Raw genomic sequence first — 22,168 nt, 5'->3', positions numbered from 1 at the left:
TTTGATTTTTTTAATATTACAACAACCTCATTTACAAGCACTGCCGGATGCACCCACAACACTGCTTATAAGGATACACAATTTAATATTTTTAAACAAAATAATATTTTTAAACAATTAAGAAAAATTAATGTAAAATATAAAGCATATGAGTATAATATTTTTCAAAGAATTAAGCTAGTTAGTGTAGGAGTAAAAAAATGATAAATATCATACAAATTTAACGAGATCTCAAGCGTTTGTGTAATCTACTTAAAAAAGTTATTTATTAAAAATAAAAAATTTACCCTTATCTCCCTTCTGTAACCCAACTCCTAATTAAGTTCGAGAGTGAAATTTTAAAGAAAGAACATGAAAACAAAATTTCTATTTCTAACAAGTATTCTCAAAATTGATAATTTATATGAAATGAAAATAAATAAACTAATGTAAATTTAGTGTCTCAATCTTTTGTTTATTTTTATAAATGTTATATAATTTTTAAAAAATAATGTTCTATTTTTTACTTTTCTAAAATCTTGTTTTTATACAATGTTCACACTAAGATTTAATCTATAACTTCATACTAACTACTCAAACTCCTTTTTCATTTTTTATGGAATTCATTTCATTCATAATGTGTGAGAGAAGTGGGGATATAGTCAAAGACATGAGAGCTAGCATAACTCCCCATCATTATGCCTAATGTATTTCTAAAATCTCACTACTTCTTCCAGTTATACTTTTTTATAAATTCTCATTCTAAATGTTTCCTTTGAAGGGGGGCCAAGTTTACCTAAATCTCTCTGGTTTGAATACAATCTTTCCTTATTTTGATGCTCTACAAAAGGAATACATGACAGCCAAAGCATGCACCATTATTTATTTCATATTTGTCGGCCATGCATGTTGAACTCAATTATTCTCATTCACTCATTCGGTGGCTGTTGACATCTTGTTAAAAAAATAAAATGGTCCTCATCATGAATGATCATAACTCACAGGGGAAAGGGAAAAATATTAAAATCGCAAGTTATATTTGTACTGTTGCTATATTAAGCAAGTGATACTTAATTAGACCCTTGAATCACCATCACTTTTCACTCATACGTATTTGATTCTGTTGTGTTGGAGCCTTTTCTAGCACTAAAACGAACTAGTAGCAAAAGATGCATGGAGTAAAAATAGAACTATGAAACCCAACATTTTATTATTTTTTTTATTAAATATTCCACATATTAAGTGAAACACGTACTCTCACAAGTCACATCAACGTTATTTAATAACTTAGCTAAAAGAATATAGTGTATACACGTTTTTGTCAATTCAGTGTGTAGTGTACAATATAAATTTATGCAAGTATAAAGTTATAGATGCCTCAAGAACGCAGATTTATCTTTACTTTGTTGCCAAACTGAGAGCTTATAAAGAGTGTACACACTTTTTTATTTTTTTTTAATTCAGGGAGTGTTTGTATTAATATAAATTTTAGGCTTAATTTTTGTTTCGGTAAGTTTTTTTTATTTTTAATCTTTGTAAATTTATATCTTTTCAATTTTAATCACTTTAGAATTTCAATTTTTTTTATTTATAGTTTTCTCGTATTTACATAGATCAAAATTATAAAAACATAAACTTACAAAAGATTAAAAATAAATAAAATATTTTATAGAAACTAAAATAAAAAAAAATACAAATTTACATAGACTAAATGTGAAAAAATGCTAAGAACCAAAATTAAAAAATTATGATAAAAATCATATTTAAGCCTGAATTTTAAGCAAGTTTATTAATACCTTAATAAGACATATTTATAAAAGCCTAAATTTTAAGCAAGCTTATTGATACCTTAATAACACATATTTATCTTAATTTGTTTTGCCAAAATAAGTAACAGAAAATGTTTTTAAAACTGGATGGATAATTAAAATCAAATCAAATACGAACCACAGTTAAATGGTTAAACCATCAACTAAAAAAAAATAGTTTAACCATCATTTAAGTCAAACTGATCTTATTTAAATACATTTTTCAATTTTAAATAAATTATTAACTTAAATATATTTTTATTCTCATAAGTTTATGTTTTTTTTTCAATTTTAATTATTTTATTTATAATTCCTATAAGTTCATACTTATAGAGATTAAAATTAAAACGTAAATTTATAGTAAGTAAAATTAAAAAAATAAACTCGACAAAAAATAAAATAAAAATATTAACCAAGAATTAAAAAATCTACATTTTATTTATAAAATTAATACTTGAATATGTTTTTTTTCTTCCCTATAAGTTAACACATCTGTAAGTTCATTTAATTTTGGTTCCGATAAAGATATTTTGTCATTCTTAGATTTTATAAACTTTTGTTTTCTCCATTATGATACCTGTGAACACAAACTCACGGGACTATAAATGAAAATTAAATTTTAAAGAAAGTAAAATATAAAAAATATAAACTTGCAAGAAATAAAAATAAAAAAAATCAAAATTTTTAAAAAATTCTAACTTACAAGAATTAAAAATAAAAAAAAAATCAAATTTTAAAAAAAATATTCTAACTTACAAGAATTAAAATTAAAAAAAATGGACTTACATCAATTTTAACATATTTGCATGATTCCATTGGGCCACATTATATTCCAATTTTTATTTTTATGAAGACTAAATGGCTTATATAATCCTTTATCTTACTTTTTTATTTAATTTTATTTTTTATCTTTTCTTTAATTTAATCTTTTATCTTTTAAAAAAAAATATTTTGATCCTTCATCTATTTTTAAAAACGGAAGAAAAGGGAAGAAAAATGAAAAAAAAAATGACCAAAAATATCACTCAATCTCTTAAATAGACTGAATAATCAAACTAAAAAAATAAAGAACCAAATAAACTTTTTAAAAAAATAAAAAAACTGAACTCGGTATAAAAAAATTAAAAAAAAATGAAATTAAACTTTTCAAAATATAAAATAAAAGATCAAATAAATCATTTCCCTCTTACGAATACGAATATGACATCAGTGTCAAATGGAAAACGACGAACCAACTCACGGACTACAAATTAAACATATGAACATCAAATTTCACCATGTCGATTGCTGAAAACGATGTCAATAAATGCAAACCATGCCGAAAAAATAGTTCAAGAAAAAGAAAAAGGCATAGGGATCATATTATAGATTAAAAATTCAAGAAGTAAATATCACATATTAGCATATAATATAAGGAGCAAGGCTCAGTTAAATAATTAAAAAAAATAGTGCTTCTCATAGTGATAGATAGATAATATACAATGGAAACCCATCAAGTTTCACCCCATTAGTAGCTATATATTATCAAATATTCACCACTCAAAAGGAACCAAATTCCCTAACCTTTTTTCATTCTTTTTTCTTAGGAGTAGGAACAGAACAAAAACAAAGAGGCTAAAGTGGGGGTTTGCTTCTGGATGATTCCAAGCGATGAAATTACAAGAACACCCCTTCTACAGTGTGGCAAAATCTCATCCACATATAAAAACAAACCGCCCCAAAAGTGTGTTTTTTTTTTTTTTTACTTCCAAGAACTGTACCACTTGTTATTAGACCCTCAACAGCACTAGCAAAAGGGTGAGAACAAGGGACACTAGCAACATGCTCGTGTCTTGCAAATGAACCACTCCTTTGTTTGAGTCATTGAAGCCTCCTCCTGTTCCAGTTGAAGATGTTGGGCTCATTCCAAACACATTAGGGTTACCTGTGGTTGTGCCCGTGCCCGTGCCCGTGCCCGTGGTTGTTCCTGTGCCGGTGCCAATGCCTGGGGTTGTACTAGTGGGAGTGGTTGGAGTTAAGGTGGTGGGTGGTGTGCCTGTTGTTGGTGTAGTGGTTGTTGGGGTTGCTGTGGTGCCTGTTCCAGCATTGCTGCAAGTGGAAGCCAAATGAAATCGGCTTATAAGTTGTATTCTTCACATAGACTATAGTAGTATATTAATAATTTGTAACATAAACTATATGCTAATCATAGAAATAGTTTCATTAAATATTTTATGATCATAGATCAAGGATCAAGTTTGTGGGAATGAAGTGGACAAAACAAAAATAATTATGGAACATCATAATCATGGCAGCTAATGTATAAAGGGCAATCATGATGTCATGGTTCGTGGGTAAATCTGATTATTCAGGCGGTGGATACATGAACCCCAAAAATTGGTCTTTTGGCTTTCGTCTAATGTAAACTAAAGTATTGATTCAAAAAAACTAAAAGTATGTTGTACCAAGAAAAAATATCATAGGTTGCTTTTGCAGATGATCTAATCCAAGTTGAATCTAACCAAAGCCCTCCCTCTAAGGGCACCAAAGCAAAGTAGGCAAATTGGTTATGAAAAGCTAACTTCAATGGGAAAAAACAAGGACAAGGTCACCTTCATAGTCTGTAAATGGAAAAATTGGGTTGAATACACCATGGAAGCAGCCAACAACTTATCACCAGTGTAAAAAAAAATCTTTAATTTCAGAGAATTAAGCAATCATTGAGGATTAGTATATATGTATATAAAGCAAGATCTATTATAAAGAAACAAAACATACCTAGGACTTGAGGGGTAAACACATGTAGATGCTGCAGCTGTGGATCAAAGAGGCAGGAACGAGAAGAGAGAAAATATATATATATATTAGCAAAAGGGGATTTTAACAAAGATGTCCAAAGAAATTGAAGGTGGCTAGAAAGTGCAGCACACTTACTAGGTGGAGTTTGACTAGGGGTGGCAGCACCAGAAAAATCACAGCTTCCCTGAGCTTGACCCTTTCTCTGGAAATAGCTATTAACAGCATAGTTGCAGTGATCCTTCACAGTGTTGGGTTGAAAACAGGCTCCATTTTGGAGAATAGGGGTACAGTCAGCTCCAGCACCACATGCATAGTCTATTGCTTTCTGAAGAGCTTGATCACCCACACCATCTTTGCATACACAGTAAAGAGCACCTATTGGAGAAAAAAAAATAGAAAAAAAAAATAACAACAGAAACAGAAAAACAGTTAGTCCACACAAAATCCAATCTTTTTTTCAGCACCACTAGCTTGAAGTAAAACACAACAAAAACAGAAAAGATTCCTTGAACAAAATCCATTTTAAAATCTCAAGCTTTGTCAGAAAACCAAAACAGGAAAATCAGTAAGGCGAAGTAATCATGAGAACCCTTCTAAGAGATGGGATGTCATGATTAAAAACCCCATTTAACCAAAATTTGAACCAAGAAACTTGAAACAAACACAAGCAAATCCAGGTGCTTACTTGAATGGCCAGCGAGGGCAAGAAAAAGCACAAAATACATCAAAAGAGCCATGATTAATGATGATGATGATGAAGAATATTCAGAGGGTATAAGAGAAACTTATTTGATGGGATTTGAAGGAAATTGGAGAGGGTACTCCAGTGCGAGGCAGAGAGAGAGAGAAAGAAAATGAGAAGAGTTGAAGCAGTTTTGGAGAATGGAGATTTCAGTACAAGGGGGAGGTGGTGGGAGCCTGTCTGGTACACTACTTTTCAAGCATGAACATAACTATTATTGTATGTATTAATATAATCATAATAATTTATATAGAGTACTAAGTAATGTAACTATAATTTATGTGTGCTTCACTGGGGAGAGTGTTCTGTTATGGGGAATTGTACTAAAGCTGAAGCTTTTATTATTTTTTATTATTTATACTAACGTACAATATAATATGTCAAGAAACCAAGTGTAAGTATTTGATGATATCTAGTAATATACTATTTATACATTCCTCCATACATATTTTTTATTAAAATATATTAAAAATTATAAAATTAAAAAAAATTATTAAATAAGATATAAGATTCTATCATTTCTCATCTAAATAAAACACATTTAAATACAAGTCATAAGTTCTTTTGAGAATTATTTCTGAAAATATATTTTCAGAAAAAATTATTAAAAGAGTTTATGACTTTATCTATATGGGCACAATTTATTTTTATCTATTTTCAAACGGTCCTAAACATACAAGGGTAACTCACCTTGGTTTAAGGGTGGTGGTGGCATTGTGAACGAGAAATGGACAAGTGCCCCTGTGGGCCTAGGTACAAGGAAGATTCTCATAGATCTTTTGTTCTGGTTGTGCGTTGGCTCTAGAACCATCCAACAGCTACCAGTCCCTTTGGGGATGGAGTTTGTAGCAGCTGTTGATTAGCATTCCCTGTTTTGAGTTGGAACTAGTTATTGTTATTTGTTAGGACACGTTTAGTTAACTAGACTGTTCAACCTATTTTTTTAGAGCGTAAATTCAGTTTCATAGTACCTTTAATTATTATTAAAAATACGTTTGCACGTCAAAACTTTACTTAAAAACACAATTCAATTTTATAGAAGTAAGATTTGATTGCTTTTACAAACTTAAAGATATGTTTGAGTTGTTGTTCATTATGTAACGACACATATTATTAGATCAATCCTACGGACCAACACAAAAGACACCCTTCATATCCGTTCAGAAACACTTTTTTGAGGTCCGCAAATGGTTACTCAAATATATACTAAGTTCAATTCAAATCTCAAAACTTTTATCCAAACATATACTTATCATCACTTGATGAATCAAATCTCATTTAAGGTTGCAAATGGTAGTATTTGATTGTGACTTTTAACTGCAAAATTAAGATTTTCCAAGATTATTTATAATCTTATCTTGCATAATTGTATTAATATGTATTAATATATATTTTCAGATTGATCCTTTTGGGTCTTTTTCATAAACTTATTTTTAAAATGAAGTCCGTTATGAAACATATTTTAATTCCGTTGTTTCATAATGCATCATTAATTTGTTATTAGTTCATTATCGTATTTTACCATTGCAGTTTTGCTAATGAAATTGGCAAAGTTGAAAACACAATTTGCAATTGTTGATTAAGTGGAAGTCATATCCTTATTTTGCTTAATTTTTTTGCGCAAATAAAATAGCTAATCAAAATTGTTGATTCACCTGCTCTTTAGTCTAAAACATGCCCATATCAGTAATATATTTCATAACAAACCCATTTTAATAATAAGTTTATAAAAAAAACCCAAAAACTAATCACTCGTAGAAATTACTATGAAATCACATAACGACTGTAATTTAAAACCTGTTTATATTATTGCTATTTGTTTCAACTTTCAAGGAATTTTATTTTATTTTTGTTAAGAGTGCCTTTTGGTTGCACATTTTTGTTAAGTAAATTCAAAATTTACGTAGTGGATTCTTCAAATAAAAAAAATCTCAAGCAACATAATATCTTCAGTAAAAGAAAGAAAGAAAAAAAAAAACCTACGTTGTTTCCAAATCAGAATCAAAATATAGAAGAAAGATGACAAAAACATATGGAACTCAAAAACCAGCAAAACCTGTTCAGGTCGGCGTGAATGCTTTTTCATATGTTGATTATTAGCAATAATGAGATAATGGATTCGTTATACACTATTATGAAATGTGGTAAGGACTTCAAAAAGGAATAAGGAATTTTCTCCTTTTTGTGACGAGGGTCAAAGAAGCATTCCTTGGAATTTTACGGTTGCTTTTAGATCACTTTATTATGTGTCTCTAAAGTGCTTAATTGGGTTTAATAAAAAGGTTCGTGATGAATGAAGGGTGTTCACCCTCCAGGCTCTACTGTGTAAAGTCTATCCTTCTACTGAAAAGTCCATAACGAAAGTTGCTACTTTTCTACGCTTCTTTTTATGATCTGTACACCTATATTCTGATTTTTTTCCTTCAACACACTTTCTCTTGTTTTTTTTTTCCGATGTATATCACTTTGTGCTTTTATTTTCAATATACACCATTTTGTGCTTACTTCCGTACGTGATCCTTTTTTTTAATTTAAAATATAAATATTATATTATATAAATTTATGTTTAGTTGATTTTAAAATTACTTATTTATTAAATTAAATTTTATGATTTTGTTTTTAATTTTTTTAAAAGAAAAATATACATATAAAGAAAAATAAAAAATTAGATAAAATTAGAGTATAATTTTTTAGTTAAGTTGTATATAATTTTGTAGTTAAATTTATATGTTGTTGATATTTCTTTTGTTATGTTCATTAATTAAAAAATAAGAAAATTAGTTAATAATATTAAAATAAATTAAAAAACGCAGTGAAAAAATAATTGATACATCTATCTTATATAATGGATATAAAATTTTAATGTGTAATAACTGAAATGATAGTCGAGAATAATAAAATATATTAAAAAATATAATTACAACGTAAATATGACAAAACTAATGATGATCTGAAATATGTTGTGTAAGATACATGTCTTTTTCTATTTCGATTATTGGTTTGTTAAAAATAACCAAAATTTCTATCATGCAGAATCGTGTCCAAGAGTTGGATTGTGCTAACACCTTTAGGACGTCTTCGTCATTTTTTCAATTCTGTTATTTCATATTCAATTAAATTTTATGAATACTCAGCATGACCTGGTTTTCAAAAGAACAATAGTCTAACCAATTGTTATTCGTGAATTACATAAGGGGGAATCCCTATAGGTGTAACTTTCTTGATTAAATGCTTGAGTTTGTCCATGAATCTTATTGGATTTGTTCTAGTAAAGGAGTAACCCAAAAATCCACCTTGATGTGATATGTTCCACTTCCTGTTGTAATACATAATTACATCATGAATAGGAGTGATAGTTGATTGACGCAGGTTGAGTATAGCATCTGGTGTTTTAATGATGGTGCATAATAATTCTATAGAGCCAACACATGAGTATTGCTCATTGCACATAATAAATTCTATAGTTGATTGAAGTATGTTACTCCGCGAACTAACATTTCTCTCATTTCAAACAGACACCCGCAAATAGAGGTTGAGTATGTGACTCTGCAAATTAACATTTCTCTCATTTCAAACAGACACCCCTCAATTATAAGTGCCTACAACAACCCAACTAACTTATGGGTTCAGGACACATCCCATTTCTTTTGCCTACGCCACATTGCACAAAACTTTTTTTGCGATAACTCAAACTGCAAACATTTAAAGAAACCACTCATGCTGGCGAGTGAGAATCTATTTTATTTATTTGTTAAACTTTACTTTCAATCAAATTTTATAATGTAATAGATTGATTGAATATTTACAGGTTACGCATACACGGAGAAGATTCATTGGCGACATCTCGAGGATATCTGTGCAAATAAGCCAAGTGCAGCTAAATGGATTGATCAGTTACCCAAACAAAATTGGATACAATGCTTCGATGAGGGGAAACATTGAGGACATATGACTACCAATTTGTCTGAGTCTGTTAATTTCATGTTCAAAAACACAAGACATTTGTCGGTGTCATCGTTGGTTGAGGAGACGTATTTCAAGACCGCACAACTCTTTTCTATTAGAGGTCGACAAACTCAAGTAATGATCAACTCCAGCTCACAGTATTCTGAAGTCGTCTCTGATGCAATGAATAACAGTCAACAAGAATCTAATACACACATTGTAAATGAATTCGCCAGACACAATCACACTTTTATTATAACAGAGATCCAATCTCCACTTCAAACTCTCACACCACCTGGAAGGTTTAGAGTAACGTTACAATCCCAAAAGTGTGATTGTGGTGAATATCAGGCTAAACACTTACCGTGTTCACATGTCATGACTGTCTGTAAATCTGTCAATCTTGATCCCATGAATTATTTGTCGATGTTATTCACTTTACAACATATTTTGCACGTCTACGACAACTCCTTTTGTTTACTGTCACACAAATCAATGTGACACTAATATGAAGGAAATCAGAGGGGTCCTGATCCAAGGAGAAAGAGGACTGCAAAGGGTCGTCTTGTTTCAGCTCGCATTCCTACTGAGATGGACGAAGACAAAAATGAATGGAAAAGTAGAAAAAAATGTGAAATTTACCGGCAACATGGTCATAACAGAAACAATTATCTTAACATATCTCCATCTTAAGCTTTTTCCTTAGCCAAGTGTAATTGTTTAAGTATTTGATTGATAATGCAATATAATATTCTTCTATAAATAAATTGTTAAACAAAAAATTTTATCATTTTTAATTAAATCTAATGACATAAACAAACTAATTATATTTAGTAATATAATTATATTAAAAATAATTATATTAGAAAATTCATATTTTAAATAAAAATATTCACCTAAAAAATATGTTAAGTAAATTAAATAATAAAACAATAATAATTATATTTAATAATATCATTTTCTTTTAAAAAAATAAAAACAAAATTATAAATTTTAATTTAATAAATAAGTAATTTTAAAACTAATTAAAAAATTTATATAATATAATATTTATATTTTATAATATTTTAAATTAAAAAAAATAAAACAAAAAGGGCCACGTATAGAAGTTGGTGGCGTGAATAAAAGTACAAAGTGGTATACACTGAAAATAAAAACACAAAGTAGTGTACATTAAAAAAAACTACAAACAAAAAGGTGTATTCACGGAAAAAAAAAATCCTTTATTCTCGCCTAGATCCATACTTGTCCAATATCATATTTGAAAACATTTTTTTTTTGTTTTTTTTTTTAATCTTCAACGTTTCATGTTAGGATTTGCGATAAGTTACGTAGAATCAATGTTATAAGTTGATGTAATTTGACCTAAAAAAATTAATGTAATTTTAGATAAATATTTGCATATTTCATTTCATTTTGTGAAATTAATTATGAGTTTGTAATTGATTTTGAGTTAAAATAATTTAGAAAATTACACTAATATTTCCTTAGGTTATCACTTATTACGAGACATTCCCTCCTTGTTTTATTCCTATGCAAACCTCTTCTACCTTGTACAAGTATGTTACATATGCATCCCCTGTGCCATAACGGAAATTTTTATGTTAACTCAAACCCATCACATGTCAGGCACGTGGTTCTTTAATAAAATTTTAGTACCAAAAAGTCCTCACTTCTTCACTTTACCTACCCATTAAAAGCATTTAGCAGTATTTTCTTGAAAAATTGGTGTGCATGACAGGTTCTTCTTCGTGGGTTTCAAGTTGTTGCTGACAAAGGTTAGTTCTGAAGCACAGTTTCAGCTAAGTCTCGTGACGCATTGAAGGTTTGTTGTCAAGTTTAAGATTTCAATTTTCTCTTTTTTTTTTTCTTCCATTGAAGCACACTTTGTTCTTCAAACAAATAATCCTCCTTTCCAAATTTTGAAACAGCTAAAAATCTTCACCTTTGCACTCAAACCTCCACTGCCTACCAACAAACTCCTTCAAACAATTGCCCAAGAAATCACAAAACACAAAATTGTAGTGTCGTCGTCGCACCACTTCGGGATCGAGGATCAAAGCCCTCCTCAAGGTTCACTGGAGCTACCATTTTCGCAAATCATAACATAGCAAATTAGGACTTATGAAATAAACTCATAATACAACACGATAAATGAACGTGTGTGCTTAAGTGACAAGGCTAATTTCTACAATTAAAACAATTAACGGTAATGGTTCAGAAGAGACAAAGGAAATATAAATTTTAAGTAGGAAGTGTCTAAGTAAAAAGTGCTAACCTGAGGAGAGGGGAATTAGCGTGATTTGCTCTAATTTTTATGTTGGATAAAAAATTTATACTAAATTTTATTATTAATTTATTTTTAGAATAAAAACTCCAAACATAAATAAAATTACTTCAAAATGAACTTTACAAATATTCACCCAAGCATACATTTATAATTAATTTAGAATAAATCGTGTCAATTTATTTTATAATTGAATGTCATAAAAGTAAATATAAAAAAATTATAAAACTACCAAACCAATCCAATAGTAATTTGGTTAGATTTCTATCAGATTTAATATTAATTTTCATCAGATTTAATACTAAATTTAAGACACACAAAACTAAATTACACGTTATTTTTACATTTAGCTCGTATGATATGATTTTTCAAATTCCTACTTTTGTGTTGTAGTTTTTATTGTTACCATTGAAAGAAATGGGACTGTTTTACATTGCACACTAATTTTTGTTATTTGTTTTTTTTTAAAATATCCTTCACAAAAACTAATTTCTGTTATTTATAATCATACAACAAAGAGTTCAATAATCATATACCCACAAACTATTTTACACTATCATTCAACCATATCATTAATATGATTTTTAAAATAATTATTGTAGATTATAATTGGATAATAATATAAAATTATTTTGCATACATAACTTTTTTTTTCTCTACAACAAAAACTAGTTTTCGTTTTGCTGTCATATACAATGTAAATTGATATTCTTTTTTGTAAAACTTACAAAAAAATGGATAGCGTGAAGAGTAAAAAGGGGGCTTGATGTATGTTTTTTTATACAGGACTCAAACTTAGCATAGGAACCAAGGCTCGGGTTTAGTAAAAATGTGGTGCGAATAGCTACCCTAAGAAGAAAAAGAGAGAAACCTGAATTGTTAAAACCGTCAGGCTATTGTTCCTCCACTTTCCAGTTGTTTCCCGTACTCCAGTGCCTTTTGCCTTCGGAATAATCAATCTAAGGATTATTCTTTGGGTACCATTTAATTTTCTTTTACATTCAAGATATTTTAAAAAATTTAAATTTTATCCCTTTTTACTTATTTTTCTTCATTTATTTCTTTTTCATTTTCTTCTTACACCATTCACTTGCATTGGTTGTTAGCTAAGCTCTTCCTTCCATTGTGGTTGATTTCGTTAGGATACATTATTATGATGATTGGTTACCTATTGCATTGAGTTCATCATCATGGTCGGTATTGTGGTGGCAACGGTGGAGGAAATTAGTTTTTTACATCTGCCATATGAATTGACAATCTGGATTGGTAATTTATAAGAAACATGCAATCCGTATAAGTTAAAATAAATTATAAAAAAAATTATTTTTAATGTATTTTTTATAAATTTAGTTATATTTATTAATATATTTGTATAAATATTAATTATTACATTAAATAGTTTATTCAAGTGTATAAAATATGAAAATTTAGATACAATTTATTATATATATGCTTATCAATTTCAATGTAATATATTAGTATATATAGTAAAAAAATAATAAAATTGTGTATAGTATATGTTAAAAAACATATTTATTGATATATCTACACATGTTTTTGTCTAGTGTAGAAGATTTTAAAATAAATTTCAACATTGAAGTTTTTTAAAATAAATAAATTTATTTATAAATAATTAGAATAATTAAAAGTAATAACAATTCATATATTTTATTAAGAGATAAATTATTATTTTATGTATATAGAGGTATGAATTATTATATTTTAATCCGTATAGGCTATACGTATGGAATTTCATTAGTTGTCATTAATTTTTTTTTAATGTTTTGTTAAAATGGAGGAAGATCAATGAATATATGAGAACATTATGTCTAAAGAAATTAATATGAAAGAAGACAATGGAGATGAACCTGGTGTGTTTGAAAATATTGATTGTTCTGATGCCTTTAATATTTCTCAGGTATTAATATAATTTTGTATTTTGTTAAAGTAAGTAAATGAATATCCTAAGAAGACTAAACATGTATTATTTCTTTTGTAGGTGTTTGCTACCCGTGAAGACGTATTGCAATGGGCTCATACTATTGCGTATGATATTGGTTTTGTGACTTTAATAATGAGGTCATACACATCAACTAGAAAGAGAGGAAGAACCTCATTTTGTTTTAATTGGTTGTGAGAAGAGTGGAAAATATAGAACATACAAGAAAAATTTAGTATGAATAATGACTAGTACTAAAAAATGTGGGTGTCCCTTTAAGCTGCGAGCGAAACCAGTCTTGAGAGGTGAAGGGTGGATGGTGAACTTAATATGTGAGACTCATAATTATGCATTGGCTAAGTTATTCACTAGACATCCATATGTTGGTTGACTAACTGAGGATGAGAAGATTATTATTAGTGATATGACAAAGTCAATGGTCAAACCAAAGAATATTTTTCTCACTTTGAAGGAGCACAATGCCAATAATTATACAACAATGAAGCAAGTCTACAATGCAAGATATGCATATCGTTCTTCTATAAGAGACAGCAATAGTAAAATGCAACAATTAATGAACTTGAACGCGATCAGTATATTCATTGGCATAGACTGAAGGATGAAGATGTTATACGTGAAATATTTTGGACACATCTAGATGCAGTGAAATTAAACAATGTTTGTAATTTGGTATTTCTCACAGATAGTACATACAAAACAAATAGGTACAGGTTGTCTTTAGTTGACATTATTGGTGTGACACGTACTATGGTGGCATTTTCAATTGCATTTTCCTATTTGGAGGGAGAACATATAAACAATGTTAGATTGGTTCTTGAACAATTTAGAAGTATTTTTATGAGATGTGATGCGAGCCCTTGTAACATCCCAATTTTCGTAAACTAGATTAAAAATGATTGTTATTTATAAATAAATAGAGTTTTAAAAAAATGATGAGATTTTATAAATAAATAAATAAGGAGATATAATTATTAATTAAAATAATAATTTGAGAGAAAATAAAAAGGGTATTTTATTTAATTGTTTGATAGAGAATAAAATAAAGTTTGTTTTTATAAAATAATAAATAAATAAATAGAGTAAACAATAGGTCGTAAATGCCTCTAGTTATAAATAACAATATGCTAGGTCAATTTTCAGACAGCCTCCTCTGCCTCACAATGTTGTTTCTTCTCTTCTCCCAAAACCCTCTCTTTTTCCCGCAGGCCACCTAATCTGTCTCAGAAAAAACAACGATCTTGGACTCGTTCACCATTGGATCATCGTGAAATTTGAGCACCACGTTCGCAACCCATTTACGAGCATTCTCACCGTTGGGAATTTCTATATTATGTCTGAGCTAAGAGAAATACCCCTCGCATTGTAACATTTTCCTTTCCCGTAGAAACCCAGAGCTGTCTCGGTAAAACTATGATCCCGGTTTCGTTAACCGTTGGATATTTATGAAAATTGGATATATTGTTCAAAATTCAATTTCGCACGCTTTGACCGTTGGGATTTGCGAGATAATATTTGTGGAGGGAGAAAAATAAATCGCATGGTGACAGTACAAGTGGAGGCTTCAATCCCTTCTCTGTCTCTTTGACGTTTAGGAATTTTATCGGAGCAGCTAGAGGAAAAAAATTGGAGGAATCTCAGAGAACCTCTAGAGATGCTGCTATCGCTGGTTGAAGACACGTGAGTCCGCTTAGAGGTAAGGGATGCGTTATTCACAATTGGGAATTAGTGAGAACATGTGTAGGGATCCTTAGAGATATCAATTGAAATGAGTTTTGGGGTATTTTTGCAATTTTCATTTTATCCTTATAATTATTACAGTGAATTATATATGTTTGACAGACCAATTGTTGTGGAATTGATATGCTATTGTGTTGAGCGTGAATCTTATAAATCGAGTACTTTTTCTAATTAATATGAATTGATGAAATAAAGGAGAAATTTAGAGAGAGATATTGATTTTGTATTTTCTCTTTTTCTTGTTGTTTAGGTTTTTATATATAATTTAAAAAGTTAATATCATAATTGAAATTGACCAAAGTGTTCATATAATTATTTAGAATTTGTGCATTGAAAGCTTACTTTGTAATTTGTGATTCAATATGATGTATGCTAGCTTATATATATATAGAGGTTGTTATTTATATTAATAATTTATGTAAATAATATTGTAGAGTGTTATAGTATGATTCCAAAAATTATTAAGTGTTGGAGTTTGAAAATATTATGGTTAAATTTGATGAACATGTGTATGTTGTTCCTTATGAATATCATTATGAATGTTATGAGATGGTTGATGTGATGTTATGAAATGTTAAAGTGTGGACATGACATTCGATTGTAAATAAGTGAATGTGTTTAACACTTGATGTTACATTAATTATATCGTGAGCTATGAATTATACAATAACCCGACCAGTGTTTATGCACAGTGTTAAAGAGAAAGTATAGGTTCCTAGTTAGGAACCAGTGTTAAATTGTAGCGCAATTGTGTTAAACATGTTTGAAACATGAGTGTGAGGTCGTGGTATTGTATAGTTCATAAGCAGTGCTTATAAATGAAATATGTGATGAATTGTGGAATAATATGTTGCCTTCAGATTATAATATTGTTATTGAGATTGAGTAAAAGTGTAAAGTAGAACAGGTGTTGAAGTATGAGATACGTGAAAACATGTGATGGTGGATTGTGACATTATGAGATGTGAAATTGTGAATGAGTTTTGGTTGTGAATAAATGTGTGATTAATTCTTGATGTGACATTATTTGTGTTGTAAGTTGTGAATTGTACAATAACCCGACCAATGTTATCTTGAGAAAAGTGTAAATGCGCAGTGTTAAAGAGAAAGTGTAGGTTTCCTATTTAGGAACCAGTGTTAAAGAGAAAGTGTAGGTTCCTATTTAGGAACCAGTGTTAAATTGTAGCGCAATATGTTGTACGTGTTTAAGACACGAGTGTGAGGTCGTGGGTATTGTATAATTCACTAGCAGTGTCTGTGTGCTAAAATGATTTTAGGGGTTGGACCTGAATCAGGAGGGAGAGGCCCTGACGGACTCTTCGGAGTGTAGGCCTTGGGGGTCATCGGGTTTGAGTGCTCCTTTAAGCCTATGCTGATCCCATATGGTTGGAGCATTCTCGCAAAACATCGTGACCCTGACTGGTCTCCCTATGATTTTACTTAGTGAGAGTGACCTGACAAACCCATTGTGTGGTGTGTCTTGTTATGTACTTCTAAGCGCCCCAGGGTGGTTTTTCATTGACATGGTACCACATTACATGTAGGCTTGAGTCTTAGCATAATTGTCTCATGCGCTTGCTAATTGTTTATTATGAAATTGAGGTGTTATTATATCTTGATCAGAGCGTGTGATTCTTGTGTAATGTGATTGATGATTGAAAAGTGTGATTGATGGATGAAAAGTGAACTTTGAATGACAAAGTGGTGGAATTACGTGAATTACATGTAAGTAAGTTTTATTTGGTTTATATGATATGTATATCTAGTTGTCTTGTTTCTCTATTAGTTAGGAATGTGATAACTCACTCCTAGTTTGCTGTTTGTGTTTGGATCCTGTGATGATCTTGAACTTTGTGTTCGGGGAGCAGATGACTAGGTGAATTGCTTTAAGGAATATTGTGTTGAAGGACGTCGGGACACAACGCTCTGATAAGATGTGACATTGGGATATAAGTTTTTATGTTAATTTTATGATGTTAGTCTATTTTATTTCACCTCACTGATTTAACAAAATATTTTTGTAAATTTGACGGCCTTATTTTGAGCCGAATATATTTTTAATGAGTTTATTTGGTAATTAAAATGAATGTGAACCTTTTACCCATTTGATTTTTGTTTACCAATATATTTTATTTATTTATATATATGTCGGGGTAGAGGGTGTCACAACCCTCAAGTTATTGTTACTGATAGAGATTTAACATTGATGAATGCAGTGAAAACTATATTTCCTGAGGCGACTAACTTGTTGTGTTGGTTTCACATTGATAAGAATGTGAAGGCAAAATGTAAAATGCTTATGGATCAAAAAAGCGCATGGGGACTATATGATGGAAGCATGAGGGAGTCTTGTGGATTGTCCTATTGAGATAAAATACGATGACTGTCTTGTGAAGTTTGAAATTGCTTGCTCACCATGACCAATGTTTGTTGATTATGTGAAACATACATGGTTGATTCCCTATAAACAAAGATTTGTTAAAGCATGAACGAATAAGGTGATGCAACTAGAAAACACAACAACTAACAGGTATAAAATTGTAAATGTATATTGATTTTAATAAGAACACATTAATAGATGAAAAATAATTGTTTCTGTTTTTAAAATATAGGGTTGAGTTTGCACATTGAACCTTAAAGAGACTACTGCAAAATAGCCTTGAAGACCTATGTAGTGTTTGAGAAGTCATGAACAACATGATTACTCTACAACACACTAAAATTAAGGCATCTTTTGAGACAAACAAACATGTGATCGGACATGTTTTTAAAGTTACCTTATGTAAGAGACTAATTGACATAGTATCAAGGTATGTGTTAAACCAGATTATTGTTGAGTTTGAGCAAGTGAATTATGATGACATTGACAATTCTTGTTGTGGATGTATTATGAGAACTATTCTTGGTCTTCCATGTGCATGTGAGCTAGCTAGGTATGTTGTTGGTAGTATACCACTTGACACAGTCCATATGTTTTGGTGGAGGCTAAATTTTTCAGACCAAGGTTTATCTAAGCCTGAAGTCTGCATAACCGAAGAGATGGAAACTATATCCAAGCGGTTTGAAGAGCTTGATGTATGTGGCAAAGTGACTCTAAAGAATATATTTTGGGAAATTGCCTACCCTGATCTAAATTTGATGTGTGATCCTCCTAAAGAGGTCAAAACAAAAGGTGCTCAAAAGAAATAGATGACCAAACAAGAAAGATCAATGAAGTGTGATCTTTTTTACTGGTAGTATGTGGATGTATTACATTCGGTGCAAAATAGCTCATCCACACTGAAACGTTTTGCATCTTCATTTGAACAAACAAAACTGAAGAGGGAGATGCCAATGTTGGATCAATTTCATCCATGCATTCAAGATTTCATTAAAGACATTGTCTATGTCAAAGCTAATGGTAATTATGGATATCATGTAATTGATGTCTTATTAGGTATGGGTGAAGAGATTCATGGTCTTTGGTTTATAATCATTTGCGGAAAGAACTTGGGCAATGGTTTGATGAGTATATAGACCTGTTTGGTGGCATAGACAAATATGAGTAGTTAAAGCGGTCCCTACTTGTTGATGAATTATCCATGGTATATGAGTTTTTTGTTATGTATTCATGGATAAATATTTTTTGAATAATACTGCTTAAAGTGTTACATGTCGGTAACCATAAATAAGTGGATGAATATTACCAATATGGGTTATGTTATTGTATCAAGGTATAATCTCATCCTTGTTTCTCTTTTCCTCAACAAAACATGATGTTTTTTCTTCTTAGAAGTCAACCACCAAGAGATAATTTTGTTTATCTCATTATATGTATTGGTCATGTGTATGCCAATCATTTTGTTCAGGTATAGCAATGATAACGACATTCGTTAATTTTTGTATTATAACATGTGTTAGGAACATTTGAATGTGTACTTGTCATTGTAACAGGTATTTCTAAGAGATGGTTGTCCTATGTCGCCAACAACTTTGTTATGGTCAGCACATTCTCATTATATGTATTGGTCATGTGTATGATAATCATTTTGTTTAGGTATAGCAATGATAACAATATTTGTTAATTTTTGTATTATAACATGTGTTATGAACATTTGAATGTGTACTTGTTATTCTAACAGGTATTTCTAAGAGATGGTTGTCCCATGTCGCCAACAACTTTGTTATGGCTAGCACATCGTCATTATCAAGCGAAAGTGACCTACTCCTTATATTATTTGAATGCACCAATATAGTAATTACATGAGGTTGACCACACAATATGTTGATTTAGCATAAGATTGAACATTTTGTTATTGTTTACTTGTCTGTAACTTACATAGTTGCAATGTCATGGATAATGCATGTAACACTTTCTAATCATATTTGCATAATGAACATAGTGTTTGTTTTCGATTGAACATAATAGTCAATTACAAAATAAACACATATATTAACCATAGTTATATAGATAGTCAATCAAATAATATAAATATTAAACAATGCTCAGTCATAGTGTATACAAATATTAAACAATACTCAACCAATCCCTACTATTAAAATCATCGTCCACCACCATTTGTGTCTTGTGTATCCCTCATTCGTCTTAAGCGAACATAAAAATTTCCTTGCTCAATGAAAGCCTTGGCTAATGTTAAACAATGCTCAATTATAGTGTATGCATCAGTTCCAACAGTGGTCATCCTTATACTTATTATGTGTTCCAAGCTTTATGTTATCTTTTGGCAAGCAACCTACAAAATTAACAACAACATCAATATAATTACTTGGATTATGTAACAAAAAAGTATATTATTTGATGTGAACCTGATTAAGAGCATATCACTTGATATAGGCTACGAAGATTTGGATGACACCACTTCTAGTGAAGGAAGATAAGTCAGGGTAGACGCCACAAGGATTACCTTGATAAGTTTGAGATTGGTTCAACAAGGAATCCAGAGAGAAACTCTCACCAAATTTTATCAAATGCCAAAAGTTTCGTGTTCAAAGATCAAACACCCAATTTTTTTTTCCAAATTTTTTGCAACTTTTTTTTTTGACACAAAGTGTGAAAGACACAAGAAACAAAAACAAAAACGTGACAAGAACAAGAACGCAAATAACAGAACATAAGACGCAAACAAGAATGAAACAAGATGTAAACAAGAACGCAAATAACAGAACAAGGACAAAAACACAAACCTAGACAAATTACAAAGAAAACAAATAGGATAGGATATGATAGAACCTGTATCATTATTGGAATTGTAAATATATTATATCACTGCATGTCGAGGCATGTCTGTATCAACAACTACAGTTGGTTGTAGCATAGTTGCTGTGTGAACAGGCAACACAGGTGGATTTGGTATAATATATGTATCATGATGCACCGTGAGTGGATGTCTAGGAGGCTCCCTAAGATGTGGCGGACTCATGAATGGGTGAAATATCTTATAAAAGCACTCCATGTAGCCTACTGCACACTGACAAGGAAAACTACAAAACTCTCCAACCGATGCAAGGCATTGAGAAAATTGAAGCCATTTATCGTCTATCTCCTTTGTGGATAGAGATAAAGCAATAGGGAGTGGAGGAATGGTCTGACTAGGCGAACATATGCCCCTCTATGTTGCTTAGTCTTCTCTTTTGCGTCTTGTCTACTGACTTCAAGCAACTCAACTAATAAATCAACAACCTCTTCTACATCAATTGCATCAAAGGTATGGAAGGCGCCTGTAATAAGGATGTCACATCATCGAGGATTATAATCAGCTCTCCTATGGGTAGATGGAAATTGTTAGTTTTCTTATGCCACCTCTCTGCAAAAGTAGATAAAAATCCTCTGTCACCTGTCTCCAATGAACATGTAATCAAAGAACTTAATCTTGTAACAGCTACTATACCTTCAATCTTAGGTGCAAGCCTTCCAACTTTTTTCACCTTCATCCCATGAGAGGCCAACTTCAACTTAGTACGTTCCTGCAAATAATTAAAATTAATTAGGTAAATTAAAATGACAAAGTTATTTAAATATGTTATAATTAAACAAATAAGTACCTCTCCTACCTAAACTCTGGATGCCACATAATCAACATATGACGTCAACACTGATGTATCTTGGGGCCTGCCTGGAAAACCCTTCGTATCGGCACCTTCATGATCCGTAACTGGCTTGTGAAACTCTTCATGAACCTTGTCGGCAGCATGATCCATATGGTCAATATCCTCGACAACAACTACAACTACCCATTATCTACGTGTCGATGCTATCGGCCTTTGACGCTGAGGGGCTTCTTCCTTATCACCACTAACTTGTCTACCTAAGGCTCTACCTAAAGCTCAATGCAATGCTCTAGTTCTAACTATAATCTACAAATTCGCACATTAATATAAATTAATGTCATCATTCTATTACTCAAAAACTAACTAAAAAATTTACGATATTTTTAAACATATTTCGATTATGTTTTTCTTCTAACCTAAACACTTCATTCACCAATAATACACATTCATTTCAAATCAATCCACAACTTCAACCAAATAGTCTTAAATTAAAAAATAAAATCATATTAGTAAATATTCTAAAATCATGGTAGTATTCATTAAATATAGTATATTTAAGAAATGTAATAATTTTTTTAAAATTAACTTTAAATGATTAATCAAGCAAATTAAAATATAACATCAAAATCAATGTACAAATTTATTTTAAATATATTATAAATAACTATGTAATTATTTTATAAGTAACTATTTTAATACTTTTATATATATATATATATATATATATATATATATATATATATATTTAAAAGTCAATGTATAAGTTAATCTTTAAATTTTTTATACTTGAAATCACTATTTATAAAAATATTTAATATTATTAATGTAATAATATTTATACAAATATAGTCCTCATTAACATTTTTCTTATACAATAATACCTA

At 30.2% G+C, this 22,168-nt stretch overlaps 1 protein-coding gene across 1 annotated transcript; it reads right to left on the bottom strand.

The window, feature by feature from the left end:
• Positions 1-3,220: 3,220 nt before the first annotated feature.
• Positions 3,221-5,692, bottom strand: LOC100789955 (PLASMODESMATA CALLOSE-BINDING PROTEIN 4). Its single transcript, XM_003516314.5, has 4 exons — positions 5,251-5,692; positions 4,701-4,940; positions 4,545-4,581; positions 3,221-3,875 (listed from the first exon to the last, which is right to left on the bottom strand). The coding sequence occupies exons 1-4, from the start codon at positions 5,300-5,302 to the stop codon at positions 3,557-3,559; spliced, it is 648 nt and encodes a 215-aa protein (XP_003516362.1). The 5' UTR covers positions 5,303-5,692; the 3' UTR covers positions 3,221-3,556.
• Positions 5,693-22,168: the final 16,476 nt, after the last annotated feature.

Source organism: Glycine max, chromosome 1 (genome assembly GCF_000004515.6).
Source record: "Glycine max cultivar Williams 82 chromosome 1, Glycine_max_v4.0, whole genome shotgun sequence".
Lineage (NCBI taxonomy): Eukaryota > Viridiplantae > Streptophyta > Magnoliopsida > Fabales > Fabaceae > Glycine > Glycine max.
Note: the sequence above shows the minus strand (reverse complement) of the source record. Positions and strands in the feature narration are given on the sequence as shown.

What these genes read in the sequence shown, in the direction of transcription:
- LOC100789955 (XM_003516314.5), bottom strand. Translation starts at nt 5,302, where the DNA reads ATGGCTCTTTTGATGTATTTTGTGCTTTTTCTTGCCCTCGCTGGCCAT. An exon ending in CCCTAGTCAAACTCCACCTA is followed by an intron (nt 4,582 to 4,700) that starts GTAAGTGTGCTG and finishes TTTGATCCACAG; the next exon opens with CTGCAGCATCTACATGTGTT. An exon ending in GTTTACCCCTCAAGTCCTAG is followed by an intron (nt 3,876 to 4,544) that starts GTATGTTTTGTT and finishes TTCCACTTGCAG; the next exon opens with CAATGCTGGAACAGGCACCA.